At 35.7% G+C, this 27394-nt stretch overlaps 1 protein-coding gene and 1 long non-coding RNA gene across 2 annotated transcripts; one reads left to right on the top strand and one right to left on the bottom strand.

The window, feature by feature from the left end:
* The first annotated feature begins 16404 nt into the window (after positions 1 to 16404).
* Positions 16405 to 17822, top strand: LOC131164279 (uncharacterized). Its single transcript, XR_009139241.1, has 2 exons — positions 16405 to 16465; positions 17599 to 17822. It is a non-coding gene; the product is annotated as an uncharacterized LOC131164279 (long non-coding RNA).
* An 8463-nt stretch (positions 17823 to 26285) lies between these two features.
* On the bottom strand, positions 26286 to 26884 carry LOC131164196 (uncharacterized). Its single transcript, XM_058121208.1, has one exon. The coding sequence runs from the start codon at positions 26747 to 26749 to the stop codon at positions 26555 to 26557; it is 195 nt and encodes a 64-aa protein (XP_057977191.1). The 5' UTR covers positions 26750 to 26884; the 3' UTR covers positions 26286 to 26554.
* Positions 26885 to 27394: the final 510 nt, after the last annotated feature.

The raw sequence follows: 27394 nt of genomic DNA, 5'->3' as shown, positions 1-27394 counted from the left end.
TTCTATCCACTATTTTTGTAGGAATTAGATTTCCATCCATAACAACTTCTCAAGCTTTCCAATCCATATGTTGAAGATAGATTTGTATTCGTTTTTTCCAAAAAGTATAGTTATGTCCACAAAAGATTCATGGACGGGTTGAGAATTGGCCCTTTCCAAAGGTAGCTACTCCTATATGTACCATTAGATCCTTTTATAGCTTCTTACTAAGATTTTCTATAACTAGACTTTGATACCAATTAAAATTAGAATAGCTTTCCCAAGAGGGGGAGTGAATTCGATTAATCAAAAATTTAAAATCTTTTCAACTTCTTACTTGTTTTAATGCAACAAAAAGAAATTAAATCAATCAGCTTTTGATCACAACCAAATCACACCACAAAGTACTGAAAAATTAAAAGCACGATCCAACGAACCAAAGTATGAAAATCAATCAATCATTCAAGAAATTATTGCTTTTTGGTAGTAGCCCTGTAGTTGTTTGCAAACCCTATTTTGAATGGAATTTTATTGCGCTTCTCTTAATCAAGATTTCCACAAATTGACCAACGTATTCCCTTGTAAGTTTCCTCAAATGGTTAATTAAAACTTACTTTCTAAAATCAAGAGTCTTCTTTGAATTTGAATTTTAAGTCCTGCAACCTACACTTAGCATACACAAGAATATATGGTGCAGAAAATAAAAAGAGTAAGGATGAGAGGAACGCCGAGATTTATGAGGTTTGGCTTATCCACAACCTACATCCTCACCTTTGACAAACCACCAAAGGATTCCACTAACTTAGTTCCTTTACCAGGTGGAACAACACCTTTTACAACCACTCCTTCAAGTAGGTTAGAGCTCGCCTCTCCAAACAATATTCCCTTATTCAGCCAACGATCCAACAAGTCTGGAAAGAGCAAGTAGATGTGTACAAAGAGTCCTCACACACAGAGCTGATTAGTACAATTCAAATCAATATACTTCAGAATTTAAATATCAAAGATGAAATACAATTCGAAGCTCAAGATCAAAATTCACTAAGTCACTTTTTCTCCAGATGAGGAATCAATATGTAGAACTCAGGGATTGATGATCAATACTTTCAAAATATCAGCACTTTCAGATTGCAACTGGTTGAGCAAGTAGTGACTTTAAATGCAAGAGAACTTAGAGCAGATTTTTCAATTCTTGGTGTATTTCAATTTGCAAAACCATGTATTTATAGGCCAATAAAATGATTTTCATGCTACCCAAGATTACTTGGAGTGTTTCCCAACTTTTAGGAAAATTTGGAGCACAAAAAAACAATTTAAAACATTTGAAATATTTAAAAATTTTGACCGTTATCAGTGTTCAGACGAATGAACCTTCGAGGTTAGTCTTCTGAAGTTTCTTAAAGCTTTGAAAATTTTGAACTGGACACAAGGTCAGACGTCTGAAGTTTGGGTTAAGACTTCTAAAGTTTCGGGTTCAGACAACTGAAGTCAGAGTTCAGTCTTCTGATGTGCTTCTGCTTGTTTCTATGTTTCACCAATAAATCTTCAGACGACTGAACTTAATCTTTAGACTTCTGAAGTAATTCTTTAGACAACTGAGCTTAAACTTCAGTCTTCTGAAGTTAACACTTCAGTCTTCTAAGCAGTATACTTTTTGTTTTTTTTTTTTCTGTTTCAAAAATATGTTTTGCTCTCTTTCTTTAAAATTTTATAAAACATTTTTTGGGGTTTTAAAATAGGTTTCTAAGTCCATATATTTCCCTTAAAAAGCTTCAAATGATATTTCAATAGATATTCAACTTTGAAGTACTTACATTACTCATCCTAAAACCTTATACTCTAAGCTTAAAATCTTCCACTTCATGGTCACTTTAAAATCCCTTGGACTTTAGCTTGAGCTGGTTTTAGTTTCCCCATGCATTGATCAATCTAGTGTTGTTTTGAGCTTCTCTTGGATCACTTGTTATTGAATGTAGCTTGATGGTCCATAATGATCCTTGTATTATTGTCAAACCCGAAACATCATTACTTAACCATTCAAAGTTAGATTATCCTTTGTTTGTTATCACCAAAACTGATTGAAAAACCCAATTAGGTCAACCAATAATTTTTAAAGAAAGGTCAGTGAGAACTCATCAACGAACCAACTGGTCTCATCAATGAGAGTTCTTCCTTGACCTATCGACGAGGGCTCATGACTCGTCAACGAGGAGTTGCCGAGGGCTTTGAGATATTCTAAATTTCGTCGATGAGCTTCCAGTTTCGTCCACGAACGGTGTACTAGGACTCTTCGATGAGTCCATCTGTCTTGTCGACGAGGCTCTGCCTATAAATAGAGTTTGCTTTCATTTTCAACGAGAAAAATTGGGGTTCTTCACTTTCTTTCTCTAGAAAATGGTCCCCCTGCCTTCTCTCTTCGATTGCAAGCTGGATTTAACCTGGTTTAACGATCCGGAATCACCCCGGGGTTCGTGTGATCATTCTCTACAATGCTATCGGAGTCGATCTTTGATTTAGGGTTTTGGGGAAACATACCAAAATTAGGGTAAGTAAGTTATTTTGAAGTTTTCTTAACAAATATAGTTATTTGGAACCTAGGAAGCATTAAATGAGTGTTTTTCTGAGATTTGAGTAAGTTGGGATTTTTGGAATACATGGTCTTGTGTTTGTTTGATTTTAGGTAGAATCCCGAGGAGTAGGTAAGGGAAAATACTTTAAAACAGATTTTTATTAATTTTAAAATGATTAATTTTTGGGCATAAAATTCTATATATTCAAGTATAACTTTTTGAACAATGCAGGTATTGAAAATACTATTTTTGATATATATTATATTGGGAAAAACCGTGGGGCATGAAAGCAACTTTGACAATCAAATGGTTGCGAATACTATGGAATTATGCTTTATTATGTGATTGTGAATACTGTTTGGGCTGCGAATTCGGTTTGGTTGAAAATACTGGTTAGTTTTGGATACTGTTTGATTATGTATACTATGGTAGATGTATGGATATGTTTGAGTGGTTGATTTGATATTGATTTGTGTTGTGGTTCATGTAAACTGTGATATAGTATTGACAGTGGTATGAGGAGGTCATTATATGGTACCTGATATAACCGTTATATAACGTTGGCAGTGGTATGAGGTGGTCATTATATGGGCGTTTATATTGAGGGGTAAACATTGGTAGTGGTATGAGAAGTTTGTTTTACCTATTTACCATGAGCAGGGTGGTTTGTATTATAATCTGTGTGATGATTAGTCCTGTGTGGACCGTGTAACCTATGTTCTTGATAGTCCTGTGTGGACTAGTCCTGTGTGAACATATATGTTGTATGTATGATAGTCCTACGTGGACTAGTCCTATGTGGACGTGTATTTTATATGGATTAGAGTCCCATTTGGACGTTGTATTCTGTGTGAATATGGACCCTATGTGGGTGAGAATGTGGAATGTTTAAATCCTCTGTGGATTGATTGTGATATGTGTGTACATATGGAACTTTGTGAAATGGTTTTAATTTGTTGTGTGTGACTTTAATTACTTAAGTATTTATGGTAAAGTAGAATACTCCACCTGACGGCTTGTTGAGGAAGGCGAGTACTTTGGTAATTATTTGTGGATACCAGAGTTGAGGGGAGTCACTTGTATAGGCGGGTGACCTTCCCTATTCTTGGAAACTTTACCTAGATACATAACCCGAGGGCTTACTGAGAAAGGTGAGTGCCCCGTTGTTAGCATTAGCGTAAAGGGAATCTACTTGTATGGGCGGTATACTTCCCTATTCTCGAGAATTATCAGTAAAAATAATTATGTATGTTTGTATGTGATTAGGTGACAGAGAAATCGACATTTATGTGATTTAAGGGTGCATTTTCTCTCAGTTGCTATTGATAGTGAAATATAATTATTTGTGTATTTTTGTAATTATATTAAACACTTTAGCCACAAAACTGTTGTAACTTATTTCTTCCTTACTGAGAGGTGTCTCGCCCGGTCGATTTATCAATCTTTTCAGGTCTTCCAGGTGATCGAGCTTAGATAGCTCTAGGGCAGGGTTTGTTTTTGTGAGTGGATACGAGAATAGATATGTGTTTAGTTGTATGTTTAATATATATTTGACCTGGTTATGTAATATGAAGAATGAGATTGTATTATATGGGTCTACATATGTAAATATAAAACTCTGGTATTTTTTTTGAGGTTGTTTAATTAATTCCTTTGCGTGAATGGTATCAGAGATGCGTATTTGGTCTCATAACACTCCGGGCCCCATGTGGCTAGTCCAGAACTTTACAGTTGGCATTAAAGCATAACGGTCCTGCAGACTTTAGGAGGATTAATACTAGAGTATAGATTGCAGTTGGATAAGGGTAGGAATGGGTACATTAAGGTACTAACAGGAGTTTGAGTTTATTTCATAGCCTGGAGCCAGAAATCCTTTGATGGACTTCTGTGATTTTTTGAATCAATCGACGGTTTTTGAAAATCGTGGTAAATCCATCGACAATGATGTTTCCAAGTAGAGAAACTGAAATTTGGAATTTGAATTTGAAGATTAAGATGATTGCGGATAACTGGATGTTGGATATTTAATTGAGGATAATGATATTAAATTGGTTTTGTGTTTTATGATTATGTCAGATATATTAAGATGTAAAGATTCTAAATTTTCCTCTGTTATATGTATATTCAGGGATGGATCCCAAAGGCAAAGGCATGGATGAAGGAGGAGGAAGCGAGTTGGGAGCTTCCAGCAAGGATGAGATTGACACCTCTCGTTTGTTGTGAGGAATAGCTCCTCAAGTTAGGGAAGAGATGAGACGAGACTTCGGGGGATCATGCTATCCACAAGTGCACCAGGGCTGTAAAATTGATCAATTCACCCGTCTGAAACCCTCATCTTTTGAGGGTGGCACTGACCTGATTAACGTTGATACGTGGATGTAAGAGATGGAAAAGATACTCGCAGTGTTGAACTGCACCGAGGTGCAAAAGGTTCTTTTCGCCACCTTTAAACTGGTAGGAGAAGCTGAACAGTGGTGGCATGTGATGAAGTTGTTGGAGGAACAGTGAGCGGTACCTATAGTGATGACCTAGGGTCGTTTCAAGCAGGTCTTCTACGACCGACATTTTCCAGCCACCACCAGAAATGCAAAGGCGGAAGAATTTTTTAACTTGACTCAAGGGTGCCTCACTTTGCACCTTCTATGGTTCCAGATGAATACCAAAAGGCGAGATGGTTTGAAAGGGACCTGAATGAGAGGATTCACAAGCACATGGCATCTTTGCAGATTCAAGATTTCACGGAATTGGTGGAGAAAGCTACTATTGCAAAGTTGAGTTTGCAGAGAGGTGCAGAAGCATCAGAACGAAGGAAAAGGTCCGCATCTCCTCATTCTCAAAAAAATGCCAGACATGGGTCATGGAGGGGAGACAGAGATGTTGTAGGTTAGGGGTCGAAAAAGAATGATCAAGGAAGATAGGGCGATTCATCACACCCCCACTGCCTTAGATGTAACCAGCGGCATTGGGGAGAATGCTGGAGTAAGGGTGTCGTATGCTATAGATGCAGAAAATATGGTCATATAGCTCAGGAATGTTGAGAACCTCCAAACAATGCACCAGCTCCAAATCAGAATTAGAGGAACAACCCGATGCCTCACGGCAGCGGTGCCTCGGCACGTGTTTATGTGTTGGGTACACCCGAGGAAGACAACGCTAAAGGCGCAGGTAATATGTTTACATTAGCATGGGTATTATTATTGTTTGACCTTGCATAATACAGTGTTGCATATGTTTGAATTGATTGAAATGTATAAATGTGGTTAGTTAGCTTTTTAGTTGTGAGAAATGGGTGATTAACGAATTTCGAGGACGAAATTCTTTTAAGGAGGGGAGAATGTAACGACCTAGAAAATTTTAACTATATAAATAATAAGAAAGATAATAAAAGGAAAAAGGGAAAAACGATATTTTAAAGAAAGGTCAGCGAGAACTCGTCGATGAACCAATTGGTCTCATCGACGAGATTGCTTCCTTGACCTGTCGATGAGGGCACATGACTCGTTGACGAGGAGGTGCCGAGGGGTTTGAGATATTCTTAATTTCGTTGATGAGCTTCCGATTTCGTCCATGAACAGTGTACTAGGACTCGTCGACGAGTCCATGTGTCTCGTCGATGAGTCCACGTGTCTCGTCAATGAGTCCACATGTCTCCTCGATGAGTCCACGTGTCTTATCGATGAGGCCCTGCCTATAAATAGAGTTTGCTTTCATTTTCAACGAGAAAAATTAGGGTTCTTCACTTTCTCTCTCTAGAAAACGGTCCCTCTGCCTTCTCTCTTCGATTTCAGACTAGATTTGACATGGTTTGACGATCCGCAACCACCACGGGGTTCGTGGGATCGTTCTCTGTAAAGCTGTCGGAGCGGATCATTGATTTAGGGTTTTAGGGAAACATCCCAAAATCAAGATAAGTGAGTTATTTTGAAGTTTTATTAACAAATATAGTTATTTGGAACCTAGGAAGCATTAAATGAGTGTTTTCCTGAGATTTGAGTAAGTTGGGATTTTTGGAATACAGGGTCTCGTGTTTGTTTGATCTTAGGCAGAATCTCGAGGAGCAGGTAAGGGGAAATATTTTATAATAGATTTTTATTAATTTTAAACCAGTTAATTTTTGGGTATAAAATTCTATATATTCAGGAATAATTTTTTTAACAATGCGGGTATTGAAAATACTATTTTTGATATATATTATATTGGGAAAAATTGTGTGGCATGAAAACAACTTTGACAATCAAATGGTTGCGAATACTACAGAATTATGCTTTATTGTGTGATTGTGAATACTGTTTGGACTGCGAATTTGGTTTGGTTGAAAATACTAGTTGGTTGTTGATACTGTTTGATTGTGTATACTGTGGTACATGTGTGGATGTGTTTGAGTGGTTGGTTTGATATTGATTTGTGTTGTGGTTCATGTAAATTGTGATATAGCATTGGTAGTGGTATGAGAAGGTCGTTATATCGTACCTGATATAATCGTTATATAACTTTGGCAGTGGTATGAGGAGGTCGTTATATGGGCATTTATATTGGGGGTAAACACTGGCAGTGGTATGAGGAGTTTATTTTACCTATTTACCATGAATAGGGTGGTTTGTGTTGTAATCTGTATGATGATTAGTCCTGTGTGGACTGTATAACCTATGTGGTTGATAGTCCTGTGTGGACCAATCCTGTGTGGACATGTATGTTGTATTTATAATAGTCCTGTGTGGACGAGTACTATGTAGATGTGTATTTTATATGGATTAGAGTCTTGTGTGGACGTTGTTTTCTATGTGAATATGGACCCTGTGTGGGGGAGAATGTGGAATGTGTAAATCTTGTGTGGATTGATTGTGATATGTGTGTACATGTGGAACTTTGTGAAATGGTTATTATTGGTTGCGTGTGACTTTAATTACTTAAGTATTTATGGTAAAGTAGAATACTCCACCCGAGGGCTTGCTGAGGAAGACGAGTACTCTAGTAATTATTTGTGGATACTAGAGTAGAAGGAAGTCACTTGTATGGGCGGGTGACCTTCCCTATTCTCGGAGACTTTACTTGAATACATAACCCGAGGACTTACTAAAAAAGGTGAGTGCCCTAGTGTTAGCACTAGAGCAAAGGGAATCTACTTGTATGGGCGGGTAGATTTCCCTATTCTCTGGAATTATCAGTAAAAATAATGATGTATGTGTGCATGTTATTGGGTGACAGAGAAATCGACAATGATGTGATTTAAGGGTGCATTTTCTCTCAGTTGCTATTGATAGTGAAATATGATTATTTGTGTATTTTGTAATTATATTAAACACTTCAACCACACACTATTGTAACTTATTTCTTCCTTACTGAGAGGTGTCTTACCCCGTCAATTTATCAATCTTTTCAGGTCTTTCAGGTGATCGAGCTTATATAGCTCTAGGGCGAGGTTAGTTTTTGTGAGTGGATGCCACAACATATATGTGTTTAGTAGTATGTTTAATATATATTGGACCTGGTTATGTAATACGAAGAATGATATTGTATTTTATGAGTCTACATATGTAAATATAGAACTCTGATATATTTTTTTTTTTTAGGTTATTTAATTAATTCTGCTGCGTGAATCATATCAGAGACGCGTGTTTGATCTCATAAACTCCAAGCCCTATGTGGCGAGTCCGAGGTGTTACACTTTGGGTCACTTGGTTAAGCACTTGGTCGAATCTTGCAGCATTCTTCTTTCAGTCTGAACCTTAGAATCTTCAGCTTATGACCTAATTGCCCCCCTGTGTTTCTGGTCGCACCACATGGTCAAATTATCTCTTCTTTTCTTTGGTGAATTGAGGCTCTAGGGGCTTGGTTAAGCATCTGATTTGAGTTTCGTGCTTTCCAAATACTCCTTTGGCTTCTCATTTTACTTAACTACTTGGTTTTAACGTGTTTTTCCTAAAACATGAACAAACCTTGCATAATTCCGAACTATGATAACAAAGGGTAAATACATGATAAATGAAGACAAAACACATGTAAATGGGGGCCTAAAATAGTACATTTTAGGGACACATCAACCCCTCATGTTATATTTTTCTAAATTTTAACTTAATTAAATGGCACTGTTTTAGGGCTCCCAAGCCACACACAAAATGTGCACTCACACACCAAATTAATTTTTTGAATTTTTTATTTTTAAATGAAATAAAATCACAAGTAAAGCTTAGGAGAAGTACCCAAAAATTCCACAAGATCTCAGAAGTCTAAAACAAACAAGAAGAAAAATCTTAAATAAATAGGAGATTTCTCAAATTTATTGTACTATGCCTCAAACCGCTCAAAGCACTCTGAACCATCCTAAATCACCAAAAATGGGTAAAAGAAAGGTGAAAATCCATGAAGTGGAAGAAAAGAGATAAGAGTAATAGGAAAAATAGGGTTTCATACTATTTTGTTCTCAACATAATATCTAGGGTTAGCTTTCATAGAATTTAGTAATGGCACAAAGATAGACTAAATAAAAGTAAATGGTCTCCAATTTAAGAGGTTTGTACAAACACTTCTTCTTCTTCTTCTATTTACCACGGAACTAATCTTCTAACATCTTTCTAGATCTTGGATGTGTCCTCTCTTGTCTTGAGCACATATCTTCTAATTTTAATGCTTAAATTCATTCTATCAGTTTATTAACTCACCTAGTCTATTAAAAATCAAAAATGGATTCACCACTTTATTTTTATTAAAAGGTAAAAAATAAAAGAAAATAAATTTTTTTTTTTAAATGGAAACTAATTAAAATAGATAATTAATCAATTATGCACCCTATTAGCATCCATTCTAAGAACAGTTACTGTAATTGTGCTAATGTGTGTGTATGTGTGTGTGCTCCCAACATATATTTTTTAAAAAAAAAAACTAATCTTTGAAAAGTAAAATAAAAATTAAAAAATAAGGGAGAAACAAGAAGTGTTTGACTGCCCATGTCATCTGGTTGATCGTTTATGCTCTTAGAAAAATTCAATCAACTAGCATCTAAAATGCGATTGACTATTTCTAGTAACTTTTTTATTTTCATCAAAATTATTTTTTTTAAATTTTTTTCCAAACCATCGATATTTCATTAGACTTATACAAATTAAGGAATGACCTCAAAGAGACCTCCACTACTTTGTTATCTCTTCATTTCCTTTACAAACATAAAAATAAAATAAATTAAGCACACACACAAAAAAAAGATTTTATTTTAAAATTTGGGTTGGGCCTATTCAGAGTAGGCTACCTATACAGCCTTCTTAGGGATCAAACCTCTTGTAGTTCACAAAAATATTTTTTAATAAAAAAATTTTCTGTGTATTTGAAGGAAAACCCTTAATTTGGAAAATCAGGATTAAATTTTAGGAAAACTTTTTTCAAATCCTAATTTAAAAAAAAAAAAAAAAAAAACTAAGATTTGGAACTAACCAAAATTAGCTTGGAAAACATCCTTGAAAACACAATTTAATTTATAAAAAATATTCAAGTTTCTTGTGGAAAATACCAAATTTGTTAGAGAACTCTCTTGATTTCTAATTATAAAAATCTGATTTGGATTTAACCAAAATCATCCTAAAAAACACTGTAAAAAAACAAAATTTAAAATTTAGAAAAAAACAAATTTTAAAGTGATCAAAATTTAGGAAATTTTTTTAAACCTTTGATTTATAAATTAAAAAGAAAACTTTGATTTTGTAGAAAACTTTGATTTTTTAAAATAAAAAAAAAAATTATTCCGAAAAATTTCATTTGGAAACTACTTTTGAAAATAGTATTTGAAAATGATTTTTTTAAATAAATAAATTGGTATTTAAGAGAAAAACGACTAAATATTCAAAATATAATATTCATAACACTCAATTCAACCACACTTAACTTTACAAAAGGCTAAAACGCAATAGAAAACTCATAAAATAATAGAAAAAATCAATTTTTTTTTAAAATTCTAATCTGATTAAATAGCAGTCAACCACCTAACTTCACTTAACATCGGTTGACCTGCCACTCACAAGCAGTCGATTGCCTGCAATCAACTTTGTAAAAAAGAAAAAAAAAAAAAATGCACAACGATTTGAATTTCTTTATGCACACATGCCAATCAAATTAACTCCCTATACGACATGCAAGTCAAATTTACAAACATGTAAACATAAATAAATGCTTGAAAATCATGCACATCTCTCTTTACAAAACACGTTTTATTTTACAAAAACACATATATGCATTTGCTTATGCTATGATATACAAGATCCTGCTTATGTCATTCCATTGACTATATTCAATAAGATACACATGCACAACACTTATTCAATAACAAACCTAAACATGCATTATGACAAAACGTTTAAAATAAACATGCATGAAATTTAAATAATCTAAAATTGACCTATTCAAAGGACAATTGGAGAATATGTGGAATAAGTTAGGGAATGGTAGAAGAAGATGAAGGGGTAATGGTAGAAAATGAGAAAGAAGAGAATTGTGTATGAATGAATGAATGAAAATTTGGATCAACAATTGGACATTCACTGGCCTAGAACTCTCCTATACCTTCATTTTCCCACTATTGTGTGAGCCCTACGGAGTCTTGGGGTTTGCCTATTTATAAACAAATCATAAGAGGGGGGAAAAAATGGAAAAAATTTGAATTTCAAATTCAAAACTTAAACCAACTTAACTATAATGTGCGAGATAGGATAGTTAGCCATGTCCTAACGGTTGTAGAACACCTGTCAACAATTAAGGACACATGACAAACCCAAACAAACCAACCAATCACACAAAAATATGTGTTATTCAAAAATTCCCGTAACGGATCATGGGTTGACACTAATTGCTTCATGCATGAGCGAATGAATTTGGTGGGGAAAGAGCCGATTGACTGCTCATTAATGACCAATCAACTGTCTATACAATATTTTTCATGTCTTATTTTTATCTTGAAAACTCAAATATTTCAGATCAGCTAATTATGTGGTTGGTCAACAATTGATCTTACTATATTTAAATTAAGACTTTCTCAATATTCTAGGCCTCAACACAAGGAATCAACTTGTATAACTAGATGACTCAAAGTATTTTCAATCAATGAGATATTCATTGCCCATAGGACAATATGCAAATGCAAAATCCTCACAATTCTTGGTAGGATATCTAATGCTCAGTCTTTGATGTAATTACCACCAAATTATTCTCATAATCTTCACAATTAGTGAGGTCAAATTCATTATTATCTTCAAAAAAATTGAAAATTTTTTATGACTACGGATGACATAAGGATTTTGTTGCCCCCTAGGCATTGATTCGACTTGAATAGTGGTGTAGTGGTGTAAATCTTTGCCCCTTGACCCTTGTTTGATAAGGGATTGTACAACCAAATAGTGCATGATATTAGTATTGGCCATAGTGTTGTTATGGAGCCATGGTTGCTAGATTAGGCCTAGGTCAAAATGGTTAATTCATGCCTTGGCATTGAAAGTAGGAGCTAGTGCAAAATAAGTATGCGTAGCTAATGTTTTTTTCCAATTAAATAATTAATCACCTTTTCAAAGTATTTTCACATGCCCATACTATAACTCTGGCCAATGTACGGCACGTGGCTAGGTTGATGTACAATGCTTGAGTAGCCATGACTAGATTGAAACATGCACGTGGCCGATCCACCTTTGTACAATTGGGATGGATTTGTATTATGCCATCATCCTATTTAGCCTCATTTCTAGATAAGCAAGATTATCAAAACTTTGCACCATTATACACTTGACTTCATACTTTGAATAATCATACATGGGCCGCATTATAGTTACCATCTCGTTGGAATGTGTATAGACACATATTGATTCCCCTTAACCTAATGAGTGATGACTAGAGGAAATTAGTTATCAACCAAATGACCACGAGATTACTTGTCAAATGACTGCGGTTAGTTGTCATCAATAGTTGTAATTAGTTGCACTAAGTGATTTAGATAGCACCTTGACTACAATTCCAGCCCCTTATTTGCATTTCTCGTAACTAGTGGCATTTGGATCCCATAAGGCATGCAATTTAGGCTTAGTTTGGTCCCTATAGATATTAAGTGCTAGAAAGGACTAGATGAATTGAGCTTATTATGATTGTTGAAAAAAAATTTATTGCCCCTCTTAAGAAAAAATAAACTAAGGAGTTCTGAGGACGAAAAGCTTGATAAAAAAAAAAAGGATTATACGGTGTGCTTTTAAATGCTCAAAATGACTAAAATGGACATATATTTTTTAAAAATATAATTAGTGATTTCATAATTTTTAATTTTTGAAAAACGAAAAAGTAAGGACACCCATGGTAAAAAATAGTTGTCCGAATATATATATATATATATATATATATATATATATATATATATATAACTTTTAAATAATTTCAAAGTTGTAACTTCTAAAAGCTCACAAAAAAATAAATAAATAAATAAATAAAACTACGAGTTACTCTTCAAAATTGTGTATCAAACTCATTACCTATATTTACTTCTGAAAATGAGAAGTTCAACGAAAAAAAGAGTGGCAAGACAACGATTCCCAACGTATGAATTAGGAATTTTTATGTGTGAAAGAGATTTAGGGACACCAAGTAAGGCACCTGGTAAAAAATGCACCAAATAAGGATAAATAAGAAGTACACTATGGCAGTCTGGTAATGAAATGATAAACTAAAATTTAAAGGTTGACTAGATAAAATGGTCCTTAGTTGAGACATGGGTGAAAGAACCTTTTTTCCTTCTTCCATTTATATTCTTAGACTAATCTTTCTAGATCTTTTGACATTTGGCGTCTAGCTTTTGTCTTGGCAACTCCATTTTAATGGTCTGTTGACATCCTAATTTTAATCAGGTCACCTTGAAGAGACCCGATATTTTGAAAATTGACTTGAATCTCTGGATTGAGAGGATCCGATTGAATCTCTATATTTTAATTGAGTCCCGATGTTTTTACCGAATCCTGGTATGTTTTGAATGAGTTTCGATGTTTTAACCGAATCCCGGTACGCTTTAATTGAGTTCCGATCATTTTAATCGAATTTCGAACATTTTTTTTTAAATGGAACCCAGGTCCTATTTTCGGGAATTACATTTTACCCTTTTCAAAGCCAGGTCTCTCTTTTCAGGAAGATAAAAGTGGACAACAAGAGTAGAAAAAAAAAAAAAAAAGGAAAAAAAATGCATCAAAATACAAAAAAAAAAAAAAAAAAAAGCCAAATTTTTATTTTATTATTATTATTATTATTGCAACAAAAACAAAAAAGAAGAAAAAAAAAAACTCAAGAAAAAGCGACTCTCTCCCGCTCTCCATCGAGCTCACTCCCCAGGTCCATCTCTCCAAGAACTCAACCCCTCTCGCAGGAGCCTCCCCTGCTCCCTCCTCTCCTAGCATCACCCTTCTCGCCTAACCATCATACCAAGGACCCTCTTCACGGTCGCATCACACCAGACCATCACCGGCGACCCCACCTCTGACTGCCCCCGTCACCTCCGGCTACCGTGCATACATCTCCCTCACTCTCCTTCCACAACTCAAAGCCGCAGGAAGCCTCCACGCAGAACACACACAGCGCCGCAGATCTTCCTTAAACTGCAGCAACTTCATTTGCTGCGGCGCCCATCATGGGACCTCTAGTTGTATACTGTTCCCAGAGTCGTTGAACAGAGCTTCCCGCAGAGCATCTCTGGCCACCCCACTGACAGAGCTTTCCGCAGCAGACTCCCCACTCTCCAGCTCTTCCCTCGTCAGCACCACCAACCTCAGCATACCAGCGCCTGCCGCGACCACAGTTCCTCTCACACTCAAACGGCCACCTCTCAGCCATAGCCTCCTACACAGCCGAGTATTCACAGTCGTCTCTCGTTCCTCCAGTACAACCCAACACCAGCGGCCATCGTTTGGCGCAGCTCCGACAACCCCCTTTCACACCGTTCACCATCACCGCGGCAGCGTCGCCAAGCGCTCCTACAAGCCAGCAACTCTCTTTGATTCCCTCTATATCTCACTTCTTTCTCTCTTTGCAGGGAAGATGTTTGATGAAATGCCGGTGTGACTTCTCGTAGATGCCTTGAGGTTCACTTTGCAACAGGGAAGGATCCGAGACTAGAACAACCGGGGAGTATGATACGGACATTAGCAAACTGGTATTGCATCCGGATCCACTGAAACTTAGTTTAGCTTCTCTGTTGGTATTTTGAATGCACTTTTCCGTCGCCAAATGATCATTAACATTTACAGCATGCAACTTATGTGTTTGTAATCACAATTACTGTTGTCTCTAGCTTGGGTGTTTGGAAAACACGCAACCATCTGTGACATGCTGCCATTTGTATAATGGCCTCAATACTGCGGCTAATCTTTCCCCAGAACATATGAAACTGATGCTCAAGGTTTTTCAGATTTCTTGATTTTTCTTGCAAGTCAGGGCTTACGGGCACCAAGGTGAAGGGTATTTACTTGATTTCCATGTTGCATCCAGTTTATTGAAACTAATGTGATGTTAGTAGTTGGGTTTGATGTAGCCATGTTAGTGGTGATTAATTAGATCTTGTTGCTGCATGGAGTGGCTATTTAAGTTGGATATTGCAACTCACTAACACACACTATTCACACACCATTACACACACTGTTCACACACCATTACATACACTGTTCACACACCATTTCACACACTTTCACACTCAACTTACTAATTTATATACTAACTCCCACTAACTTTTACTAACATTTATTTACTTGCATGCTAACATTTACTTACTTGCACTCTAACTCTTATTTACTTGCATACTAACCCTTTTAATTACTTGTACACTTATCCATTTATTTACTTGTATACTAACTCATACTGACTTGCATACTAACTCATGCTAACTTGCATACTAACCCATTTATTTACTTGTATACTAACTCGTTTACTTACGTGTATACTAACTTATAAACTAACTTGTGTACTAACTCATTTACTTATATACTAACTCTCACATTTTACTCATGTTGTTTACACACATTTCTCCCACACACATTTCACACGTGGTATTTATACACATTTATGCACACACATTTTACACATGTTATTTACACACATTAATGCACACATCGGTCTTTACACACGTTCATACACACAATTACACACACACTTATGCACACACTAATTACATACTCATTAACACACACCACCACACGTGTAGTGACCCGAATAATAGCATGTTAATAATAATAAGAGGGAGAGAAAATAGAAACAGAAACAGAAGGAGGTCGTAGACTTCGTCGACGACATTGCAATTTGGAGAAATATTAAATAATCATAATCTCAGAATTTTGCCAGGCTTCGTCGATGAACACAGGGTCTCGTCGACGAAGGTCTTCAATTTCGTCGATGAACACAGGGTTTCGTCGACGAGAAAATACCGAGAGACGGTTCGGGGTGCTCTAAATTTCGTCGATGAACACAAGGTCTCGTCGACGAATTTTATGAAAGGTTCATCGACGAAGTGACGTGGCTTGTCGATGAACCTGGCCCTATAAAAGGCGGGAAACCGAGATATTTCTCATTTTCTCTCGCCGCTCTCTCTCTCTTCTCTCTCTCTCTCTCCTATGACTCTCTTTCCCTTCTCTCTTCATTTTCGGCCCCACCAGTCGCCGGATCGACGATCCGAAGCTACCACGATGCTCCTGGCGGAGTTCTCTACACATCTACCGGAGCGGATCATCGGGGAATCGGAGTTGGAAATCATCTCAAATTCAGGATAAAACCTTTTAGTTTTCTTTTGGCCTTGTGGTAGTTATAGGAAATGATATAGGCGGAAAAATACTGATGTTTAGTTTTGACAAATATTGGTTTCAGGGTGTTTTGTAGGAGGCCCTGTGGGTGCGGGGCAGTTTTATTAGGGGCTTCCCAGGAATCAAGTAAGGGGATAAACTAAACTAGTATTGTTTGGAAAATGCTTATATATATATATATATATATATATATATATATATAAGTATATATAGTTATTATTTGATTTATGGAAAATGTATATGACTATATGATTATATATATATATATATATATATATATATATATGTCTTATATTTGCAAAATATTGTGAAAATGATCGTATGTTGAGTATGTGGAAAATCTACTGTGTGGCATGAGTAAAAATGTTGTGTAATGTTGTTTTCTAAGAATGTGGATGATGTGAATTTTTATGATAGAAAACCGGCGTACGGGCCGAGATGTTTTTGTATATATATATGTGGATATGTTTGCTGGCGTACGAGCCGTGTTATGTGATTTGTCGGCATACGGGCCGTGCTATGTGATTTGCCAGCGTACGGGCTGTGCTATGTGTAGCTAGCGTACGGGCCGAGTTATGATAAAATGTGTAATAACGGCGTACGGGCCAATGATTTTCATGATACATGTATATATGTGAAATGATATGATTGATGTGAAAATAAATGATATAAGATATTTATGTATCACGGTTTCAGTATATGTATATGATATTAGAACCTGGTTGGCTTGGTTTAGACTAGCACTTGCATGGTACCGTTGCTATGTGTCCATGGTCTTCGTGATCATGATATCTGTGTTAACGTCGCTGTACGGAGTTATGTAAGATTGGATGATCGATGTGGTTATTTTTAAGAAGTGTACTGTTATCGCCCCTGGTGTACGGACTAGTCTGAGTAGACCCATCAGACCTACAAATTAGACTATTGATTTGGCAGTGGTCGGCCAACCCTTGTCAGGTCCCGCCTTCGGGTCACAGAACCCATTCATGTGGGGGTAATGCATGACAACAGTCAGCTAACCTTCCAGGAATTATTTTATGTTATTATTATTATGATATGAGATGAGATATGTTATAAAAATATCGTATGTTCTGCCATGTTGATTTATATATATATGTTTTCCTAAATTTGATAAACAGTATTGGATATGATATGTATGGTATATGTAGAACACGTTATACTCATGTTGCCACACACTAGTATTAGTTTATTTTCCTTACTGAGAGATGTCTCACTCCTAAATCTTATACATTTTTCAGGAGCCCCTGATAGGAGAGCGGGAAAAGCTCCGCTAATCTAGAGTAGTGATTGCCCTCTTTGGAAGGGTAAGTTTTAGTATGAACAGTTAGATTTTGAGGGAATTGTCCCTAGATTTTTTTTTTTGGTTATATAGACTGAGAGTTAGTGGTTGTAGTACTCTAGTATATGTTACGCACATTATGATGAGATGTATATGATTTTATATTTTCTATTGCGTAGGCTTCTGCTGTATGTTTTGTTATATCCCTGGTACTCATGGGTCCAGATGGATGGTGACCTGTTAAGCTGGATTGTGGGATATGTTGATTTTATAATGATATTATTATTAAAAAAAAATACGTGGAAAAATGAGCAGGTCGTGACAACACGGCTGCAGGTGCCGAGATTAGGGTGATCCATGCCTTTAATCTGGGCTCACTGAAATGGTCGTAACCAAATTAACACCGAAAGGTCAATTGGGTGTTCGTCGTGTGATCCTATGGTCTCCATTGGCGAGTCTGCCCTCATAGCCTCTCACACTTTTATTTATTACTTTTTTTCTTTGTTTATATTTTTTTCTTAGGAATGTTTTGGTGCCGATTAAATTTTTCGTCGATACCTGATATGATCGTAAGTTGTATTAGCATGGGTCTTGACCGAACCTTAAACATGTTGACCCATCCCTTTTGACCGGTTTTCTCTCCGAACCGGTTGAGTCCTCTGAACTGATATGAAATCGATTTAGCCTTTTATTCTATTTTATATTTAAACTTTTAAAAACCCATAAAAATTCATAAAAATTTCAAAAAAAAAATCATTAAAAAAAAATTCAGGAAGTTCATGTGAAAATTCTGGAAATATTTTGACTTGATTTTCATTGTTTTTGCTTAATTGTTTTTTTGTTATTTTAAAAATTCGAAAAAAATATGGAAAAATCATCAAAAATAAAAAAAAAATTATAAAAAATGTTTTGTGACTCAGAAAATCATTTCTATCCCGAATAAATTTCAAAACCTCTCGGAATATTATTTTTCATTTATAAAATTTTATAAAGATTTCAAAACTCCGAGAGTATATTTTTGTAAACTATTTTCTTGATTTTTCATCCCTATGATTTAAAAGGGAGACATGAGCTCTTCGAAGTACGGTATGTCTCGATTATGAGTGAATACTTATATAGTATTTTATTTTGTGCATCTTCTTTGATTTTTGAAAGGAAGTAATTTTCAAAAGTTTATTAAATTTATTTTAGAATAATTTTCGATTAATTAGGTATAGTTTGTAAGAACGGGCGTGTAAAGGGTGCTAATATCTCCCCCTTGCGTAATCGAACTCTTGAACTCGATTATAGTAGTGTAGACCGATTCTACCCTTAATTAGGTCTAAACACACTTCAAAAAGTTAATGGCGACTCCATATACCATGTTTTCCACAAAAATATTCTTTTCAAATTCACCCCATTTTTCCTAACTCGCAGCTGCATCCATGCATGTTTGGTTTGTCTGAGACGTCGCGACATGGTCAAAGTCAATCACTCCTTTAAGTTTTCTCATCTTGATAAATATATTTGCTTTCAATCCAAAACACTTCTTCAGTCAATTAACCTCCCAAGATCATGTGTGGATTTTATTACTAATCTCCTTGATTCGTCTAGAATCTAAGGATTCTATATACTCAGCTAAGTGTCAAGATACAAACCAAACAGGCCCATTGATATCCAAGGGTTATTTTATATGATCAAACCTTACAATCCCATAAAAAGCTTCCCCCTACTTTTCTAACACATGGTGGCTATCTTTTTGGTTTGAATAGCTACACCAAAAAACTCCAAGTTAAGTGATTGAGCAATGAAGTGTTAATTGAGAGTTTAGTTGGCACTTGCGTCCTTTTTCTTGAGCATGCCAAACTGTACTTCTGTTGCATAACAGGACACAAAATACTTAGTCACTTGGAAAATCATTTCTCTATACTTAATCTCTTGTTAGTTTTTGTCTTAGCACTTGACCACGAAATATGTATATGATTTTCTAGGTCAATTAGTTTCTTAAGAGAACAAAATAAGACCCCAACAGCAGGCTAAGGCTACTCAAGGTCTCCCATGTAAATCATTTGCTCTTGTTGACAAAAAGCACAAACAATTCCTTCATAACAAAAGATGATAAATTTTGTGACTTGGATAACAAAAGAGCCAACAGACTTGAGAATTGGACAAGCAAGAAGGCACAAAAATTTACATGTATGATTCCTTAACAGTCAAGTAAGCAGAAAGACTTTGCTCACTCTTAATCCTGATTTGACTTGATCATTGAAAGAATGTCAGCAAACCATCCTTTCATCAATTTTGTCACATATAACTAACAAGAGATAAAGAAAGAAATTTTGCCTCATCAATTTATCAAGAATGACATGATCAAATAGACGGTCCACTTGTTGTAGTTTTCAATGAAGGGAGTGAAAATTCTCTCTCCAAAGCATGGCAAGAATCAAACCATTGTTCTTATTGCTTAATATAGCTTAAAGATTGACCGTTTCAACCCATAACTTTAACCCTTAGGGTATGGTCCAGGTGGTAGTGCAGACTGCGGGAGTGCCTTTCACGAGGTCAGGTGTTCAAACTCTCCCGGGTTCGTTTCTGCCCCTGGACTCTTGAATTTACCCTCCCTTTGGAGTTGTGGGGTCAACTTTAAGGGGCGCAGGATTAGTCATGTGGACCGTAAAATGGACACTGGATACCCGATGCATAATCTAAAAATATATATAGCTTAAAGACAAATAAGTACACAAAGAGAGAGAGAGAGAGAGAGAGAGAGAGAGAGAGAGAGAGAGAAAGAGAGAGAGAGTGTGTGTGTGTGTAGACAAGACAAAAAAAAAAAAAAGCAGAGTTCTAGATATTAGTGAATTTACATATATGTTGACCTTATTGGTCACGCCCGGTTTTGATTATGACAAATACTCATTGTATCTAATGAACGTTTTGAGGTTTTGTGTAGGAATCAAGAATGATAAAATCAAGATGTGCACAAAGTAAGAAAAGCTTGAAGACCAAATCATATTCTTTGTAATATATTTATATTGGTCTGTAATAGTAATTAGGGCATTCGGTTTGTAATAAGCTCACGCACATCACATGTATGATTTACTATGTAAGCTCAAACCGAACCATGGATGAGATAGGACCTTAGGGTGCACCTTCGGTCGACATTCGGTCGACCGACATCGGACTTTCTTGGTGTTTCTAAATTGGACCCCAAGTGACCTTAGGACACACACATATGTCACATATGTGTATTAGGCACTTGAAATAGACTTATTTGGGTCAATTCGGGACCGAAATGCACACTGGTGCACTTTCGGTCGACCGGCCAATTCAGTTCAATTTGGCTCGGTCGACCGAAACCGGTTCGAGTCAACTATTTGACCCAGGCCCGGTCGACCGAGCCCTTATAGGTCATTTGACCTCGATCGACCGAACCACTTGGGAGTCAACAGTTTGACCTCCCGGTCGACCGACCAGATTTGTACTCCAACAACCTGGTCGACCGAGGGGTCTTGGGAGAATTCCCAACGGTCTGGTCGACTGAGCCCTTCAGTTCAAAATTGCCCCGGTCGACCGAACCTCGGAGTTTTGGAAAATCACCCTTACCCGATCGACCGACCACTCAATTCAAAATGCCCCTGGTCGACCGAGCCATTTGAGTCCTAGTCGACCGAACCATTTCTGGTCGACCGGACCTCTCGGGTTGGTCTAATTTTTACCGTGGTTAATATTTTTCTAAATAGGGTTAAAATGCCTTAAACGTCATTAAACTTTTCTAATAATACCTTATAGGTCCCCAACGGTCAGATTTCCTTCCATAGCTATATATATGAGTTCATTTGCAAAGATTAAGAGAGAGATTAGCCACTTTGATTAGGGAAGAATTCTCTGAAAAATAAAAACCCTATACTACTCATTTTATTACTCAAACTACTCATACTTGCCTTCTAGCATTGCCTACATATTTTGTAAGTTGATTGAGTGTTTTGTTTAATAGGTTAGCTCTCCTTATGCTACTTGTTTGATGTGATTTTCTTGAGAACCAAACCTTAGGATTCTTAGGAGGCTTTTGCTAATAAGCATTTCTTAAGAAAACCTTGTTAGATCTTCTAAGCTTGCACCTTCATTGCAAGATCTTAAGAAGAGGGTATTTTCATTTTGTTGCAAAAACATTTTCAAATATCTACTGTGTTTTTATCTTGAAAATATTTGATGAGATATTTGCTAGTGTGATAAAATCTTTGTTGCAATATTCGTTAATTCATATATTCCTTGCTGAATACAAAGATTGAGTATCCTTTTGCAAACCAAACTTATACATTGCTAGAGCTTCATATACATATATGTATTGAGAAAACTTGTTGATTGAAATATATGAAGTTTGGATAATATCTTTGTTTGAACACTTAGATTGAATATCCTGTGATACAAAGATCATTTAGGTTTGCACTCTCACGCACTCATTACAACGATAGTAAATCTATTTGAGAGTTGACATCTTAGACCACATTGAGCTTACATATTGAATCATATTTGTGGTGTATATTATTGCGCGAATTTGAGTACTTATCTGCTTTACTTGAAAGTACAATCACTGTACCATTTCATTGTAATACACTTTGGTTGTATTTTCAGGCACGGACCTGAAGAGGGAGACTAGCCTTAGAATAGTCCCAGATTGGCTTAGACCCGGTTAGGAAAGCTAGGTGCGTCGTCCTGTTAAGGCGTGTAGGTTGAGGTCAGCCCCGCTAATTGACCTAGTTAAGGTTGAGGTCAGCCCTGTGTTAATTTGACCTGGTTGTAAACGGTGCCGCTCCACCCTTAAGTGAGCTATTAGTGGAATCCTCCTACTTGCGAGCTTGAGGCGAGGACGTAGGCACGGTTGGCCGAACCCCGATAACATATCGTGTGTTCATTTATATTTCCGCACTTTATATTTACTGCACATGTATGTTATGGGTAAATGATGCGTATGACTTAAATTTCACATTATATTTATTTACGCATTTGGAAATTGAATAGACAGACCCTAAGTTGTGTATATACTGTTGTAGGATAGATTAACCTATGAGAAAAAGTTTTAAATTCCAATTCACCCCCCCCCTCTTGGGAAAACACCAATTCTAACAATATATATTAGAACAAAATTTATATGTTCGAACACTCGCCACACTATTAAGTTAGGGAATCTTATCAGTTCATATTTTAGACAGCCAATTAGACCTTTAAATTTTGAATTATTTTAAGTAATTTTAGAAAATTATAAATTAAACAGTATTCATTTAAAATTTAAGTATATGATTGGTTGTCTTAAATATAATATATAATATGATTAGACTGACTAACTTAATAATTTCTCCATGTTAAGAGGTTTGTATTGTATAGTAGTCATTAATGTAATTAAAATGGTGCAATTCAAAAATCTTAAATTAAAATCACATTTTAATTTTACCATATTATTATGTGCCTCAAATTGGTTGAGTTAATGTCTTTTTAAAATTAAAAAAAAAATTTAAAGTATTAGTTATTATTTATTTATATATTATGCAAGAAATATGATTGGATAATAAGAGTTTTTAAGTAATAAATTTGTTCTTAACTTGTAAGTTTAGAGATATTTATGTCTTAGGAATCTTATCGTGTCACATCCTAATCAATTAATCATATCCTTAAATTTTAAGAGAATTTAAATTAAAAAGTTATTTTTCATTCAAAATCATTTGAAATTTAATATGATTTCTTCATTTCTAAGAGATTTGAATTGCATACTCTAGTCATTACTATAATTAAAATGGTGTATAATATATCCAATAATCTTAAATTAAAATCACACTTTCTAATTTTGTTATTTTATTATGTGCTGTCAGTTAAATCAACATAGTTAATTTGTCTTCTTTTTTATTTTTAATTCAAAAAGAAAAAAAAAAAAAAAAAAAAACGTGATTAGATGATGAGTGACGACTTAAGCGCCTTATGATAGACATGCAACGGTGGATGAGCATATGCCGTGTCCTTCCATTTTCCAACCCGTCATTAAACGCCAGCGCCAACTACCATTTAATTCTCTGCCTACTCCTCAATTTAAAGCTAGGTCTAGAGGTCCGCCGCCCTACGCACTACGCCGCGCCGACGCCAAAAAATACAACCCATATATATATACACGAAAATAAAGAATTTTTTTCCATTTTATTATTATTTTAAAATAAAATATTAATTAATATTCTATTTGGAATAAATTTTTCCAGTTTAATGCTTACGTACTCTCGCAACTTTGTGCTACGAGATTTAAACGTGCAGCATTTCTAGTGTGATGCGTGGCAAGGTGGGGGAAGTAAATCTCGCATGACCAAATTAGAAAATTTTCTTCAGAGATGACCCATGAGCTGACGCGTGGCAAATCTCGCAGCTTAGTCCTACGAGATTTATTTCGCCTATTCACATGCCCTTTATCCTTTAATTTTCTTCGCCAACAGAGCAAGGAGAGCAGAAAGACAAAGATCAGAGACATGTTGCAGCATAGTAGAGGGCAGAGGGCGGACGATTGCAAGTTACCGTTGCTGGCTTATCGTTGCTCGTGAACGTTGAGGAGGAAGCTATGAAAGGAGGAGATGGGGTAAGTTCACTTTGAAACTCTAGTCGTCTAGTGAGTTTCATCTCCTCGCCACTGGTTGTACATACGGAATACGTGTTTGGTCTGTTAGCAACGTATGCGCCTTCGTTAGCAACTGATATTGCGGGATTGTCCCGTAAATAGGGTGATGCCCCATTTGACTTTGCTGCCACCCCATCAATATCATTTTTATTGGACGACATCTCCGGTGGGGAGAAGGTCGATGCATCCGCTATGTCGCCTCGTTCTCGACTAAAGACATCATATCAGTTCTCTCTGTGTGCGCTTGACATGGATGATGATTATGTAATACCTTTTAGCAGATATGATCCATACACAGGACGACGATGGGACATGACACCTGATGCAGATGACCACAAGGAGAGGGCAGACGCAGACGACAGCCACCACAACTCCGGAAACAACCTCGCTGCGACACCGAGTAGTATAGCATTATTTTCATTTCATTTGCATAACATTGATTGTTTTCATTTTATTTGTATAACATTGATTCATTTCATTTCATTTGTATAACATTGATTATTTTCATTTTATTTGTACAACATAGTTGTATTATTTATGTATAATTGGGAATGTTTATTCATTTTCCTCAACATGTATATGTGAATGAAAGTTGTGCAATTATCAAATATTTATTACTTGTTTTATATTTGATTTGCTAAATGATAAATAATAAGATTTAAGCTAACAATAATTTAGGCATAATACCGATTGAAAATAAGATAAAGAATGAACGTATTTGATTGTTTGAACATTTGAGATGTAAACACATCAACACACTTGTGAGGAGGAGTGAGTGAGTCGTTGTTTCTAATATGAAATGAAGTAAGGGTAGGTTTAAAATAATTTGAAATGGGATAGTGAAGAAGAATTTAATAATTCATAATCTAGTAAAAGAAAATATTCTTGATCGAGTGAATTGACAGAAAATGATTCATCTAATGACTAAGACTTTTTACTATTTTTGGTGTTAAATTAATAATACGAATTGAATTTCAAACTTTTAGGTTTTGAATTTAAATTTTTAAGAATGAAGTAAAATTTTATAAATATACAAATTTAATAGAAAAATTTTTGTATTAATACTGGGCCAATTATAGACTTTTGTATGCATTTTAAAATAGAGAAATTTTTGTCATTTTGGGTAGATAGTGATTGGGGCCAATTATGGTATATATATATAATAAGAACAAATATGTATTTAAGAGATTAATTAATATGAAACATACTTTCAAAAAATTAATAAGTCAACTCTTTTTTTTTTTTAATAAGAAATATGCATTTTTAATTATATATATATATATATATATATATATATATATTCTTTAGTCGATTTAATTTTTACTTTTATGCTTTCCATATACCATATATAAATTTAGAAATGCGAGAGTTGCAAAGCATATATATTTTGAAGTCTTTGCATATATATTTTGAAGTCTTTCTTATTTTTTATTTTTAATTTAAAAAAAGGAAGAAAGGGAAGCAAAAATGAAGGAACCATGCATGCATGGCAGACCAATTGGAAACATGAATTGGACTGGATTTTAAATATGAAGATTTTTCAAAAATCTTATAGGAATAAGTTACGAGATTTGATTGACCATGACTCTAGGTTTTTGACAATCTCACAATACTAAATTGTAAGATTTGTTTAAATCTCGTAAGACGAAACTACGAAATTTGATTGATCGAGACTTTTAGGTATTTGACGTGTGGTAAATTTCGCAACATCAAATTGCGAGATTAGGTAAGCATTAAATTAAAAAGAATTTTACAGTATTATTTAATATTTTATTTTAAAATAATAATAAGGCGAGAAAAAACTCCAAAAATAAATCATCCATGACACCGAAGTGGGCCCCACCGTCGTAACCGTCCCATCCTGACCCACATGCCAAGGTCTCGTACGCAAGTGCTGCACCTTAATACTCCTTCCTAATTAATAAAGAAATTTTCTTCTTTCTAAAAAGGAAAACAAAAATCCTGTGTTTTCATTTTCGCCATCCGCTACAAAGAACTCAATCGCAGGCTCACATAACTGAATTAAAGTTCTTCATCACTAAACATGTTATTAATATATACAATCAATAGACATGAGATGAAATTTAAGTTAACGGAACCTGAATTCCTTCTTAATTTTATGCAAGCCCAAGGCAATCCGAAGCGGTTCGAAACCCTAGCGACGGCGAAAGATGCGGCCGAGATCCGGCGGAATCGACGCCGTGAAACACAGAATCGGAGGCACAAAGACAAAATCCTAAAGCACAATCGACGAGAGAGAGAGAGAGAGAGAGAGAGAGAGAAAGGGTCAAGCAACGCTCTTCTTTCCAGGATGATCGGCGACTTTGAGGGTCTGGTCGATGAGCTTCCGAGCCTTGCGACTTCGGATCTCGACCTTCACGCTGGAGCTTTTGTCCATCTTGACGTAAGGCTTCTTCGACTTCTTCAGAGCTCGAACTTTGGACTTTATCGACTGTACCAAGCTCCCTAACTGGTTGGCCATTGATTGAAACCTCCCCTTTCCTCCTCTTCCTGGGGATTAAAGACCTCCAACGAACGCTGCCAGAGATCGTTTCGCGCGTCTGCTGGTCGATCTCTGCAATTACTGCATTGCGGGCGATACTTGAAATTGAACGGGACACCCTCTTTATTAAAAGACGTCACGGCGTTTTGCCTGCTTAAGCCTTTTTATTGAGCGGGTGCTGCACAGGTGCACTTGATGTTGAATTATATTACGATATTGCCACTGACCGGGTCAATTGGAATGACTTATCATTAAATAGTTAAATACCATATGCATGTAGCGTTTTAGCCGTGCATTTGAAAGTCAAATCGGGTCGGGATGATGGTATATTATTAATTTCAAAAATGTTAAAAAACACCCATTTAAATTTTTTCATTCAACAAATATATTTTTTAGAAATTAAAAATATTTTAAAAATTGAAGATGTTTATTTTATATTATTTAGTAATGATTGTAACGAACTTAATAATACGTTTAAAAGATTTCATTAAAAAGTTGCTATGCTTGAGTGATCAACATCATTGAGCGATGTGACCTTACAATTTGATATTTCTTCTATTCCCACAACACATCATGTCCTTTCATTATGACCAATGGAGGCATCGGCTCCCATACGACATTTCT

This window comes from Malania oleifera, chromosome 9 (assembly GCF_029873635.1).
Source record: "Malania oleifera isolate guangnan ecotype guangnan chromosome 9, ASM2987363v1, whole genome shotgun sequence".
Lineage (NCBI taxonomy): Eukaryota > Viridiplantae > Streptophyta > Magnoliopsida > Santalales > Ximeniaceae > Malania > Malania oleifera.
This window is presented reverse-complemented; position numbering and strand designations above follow the sequence as displayed.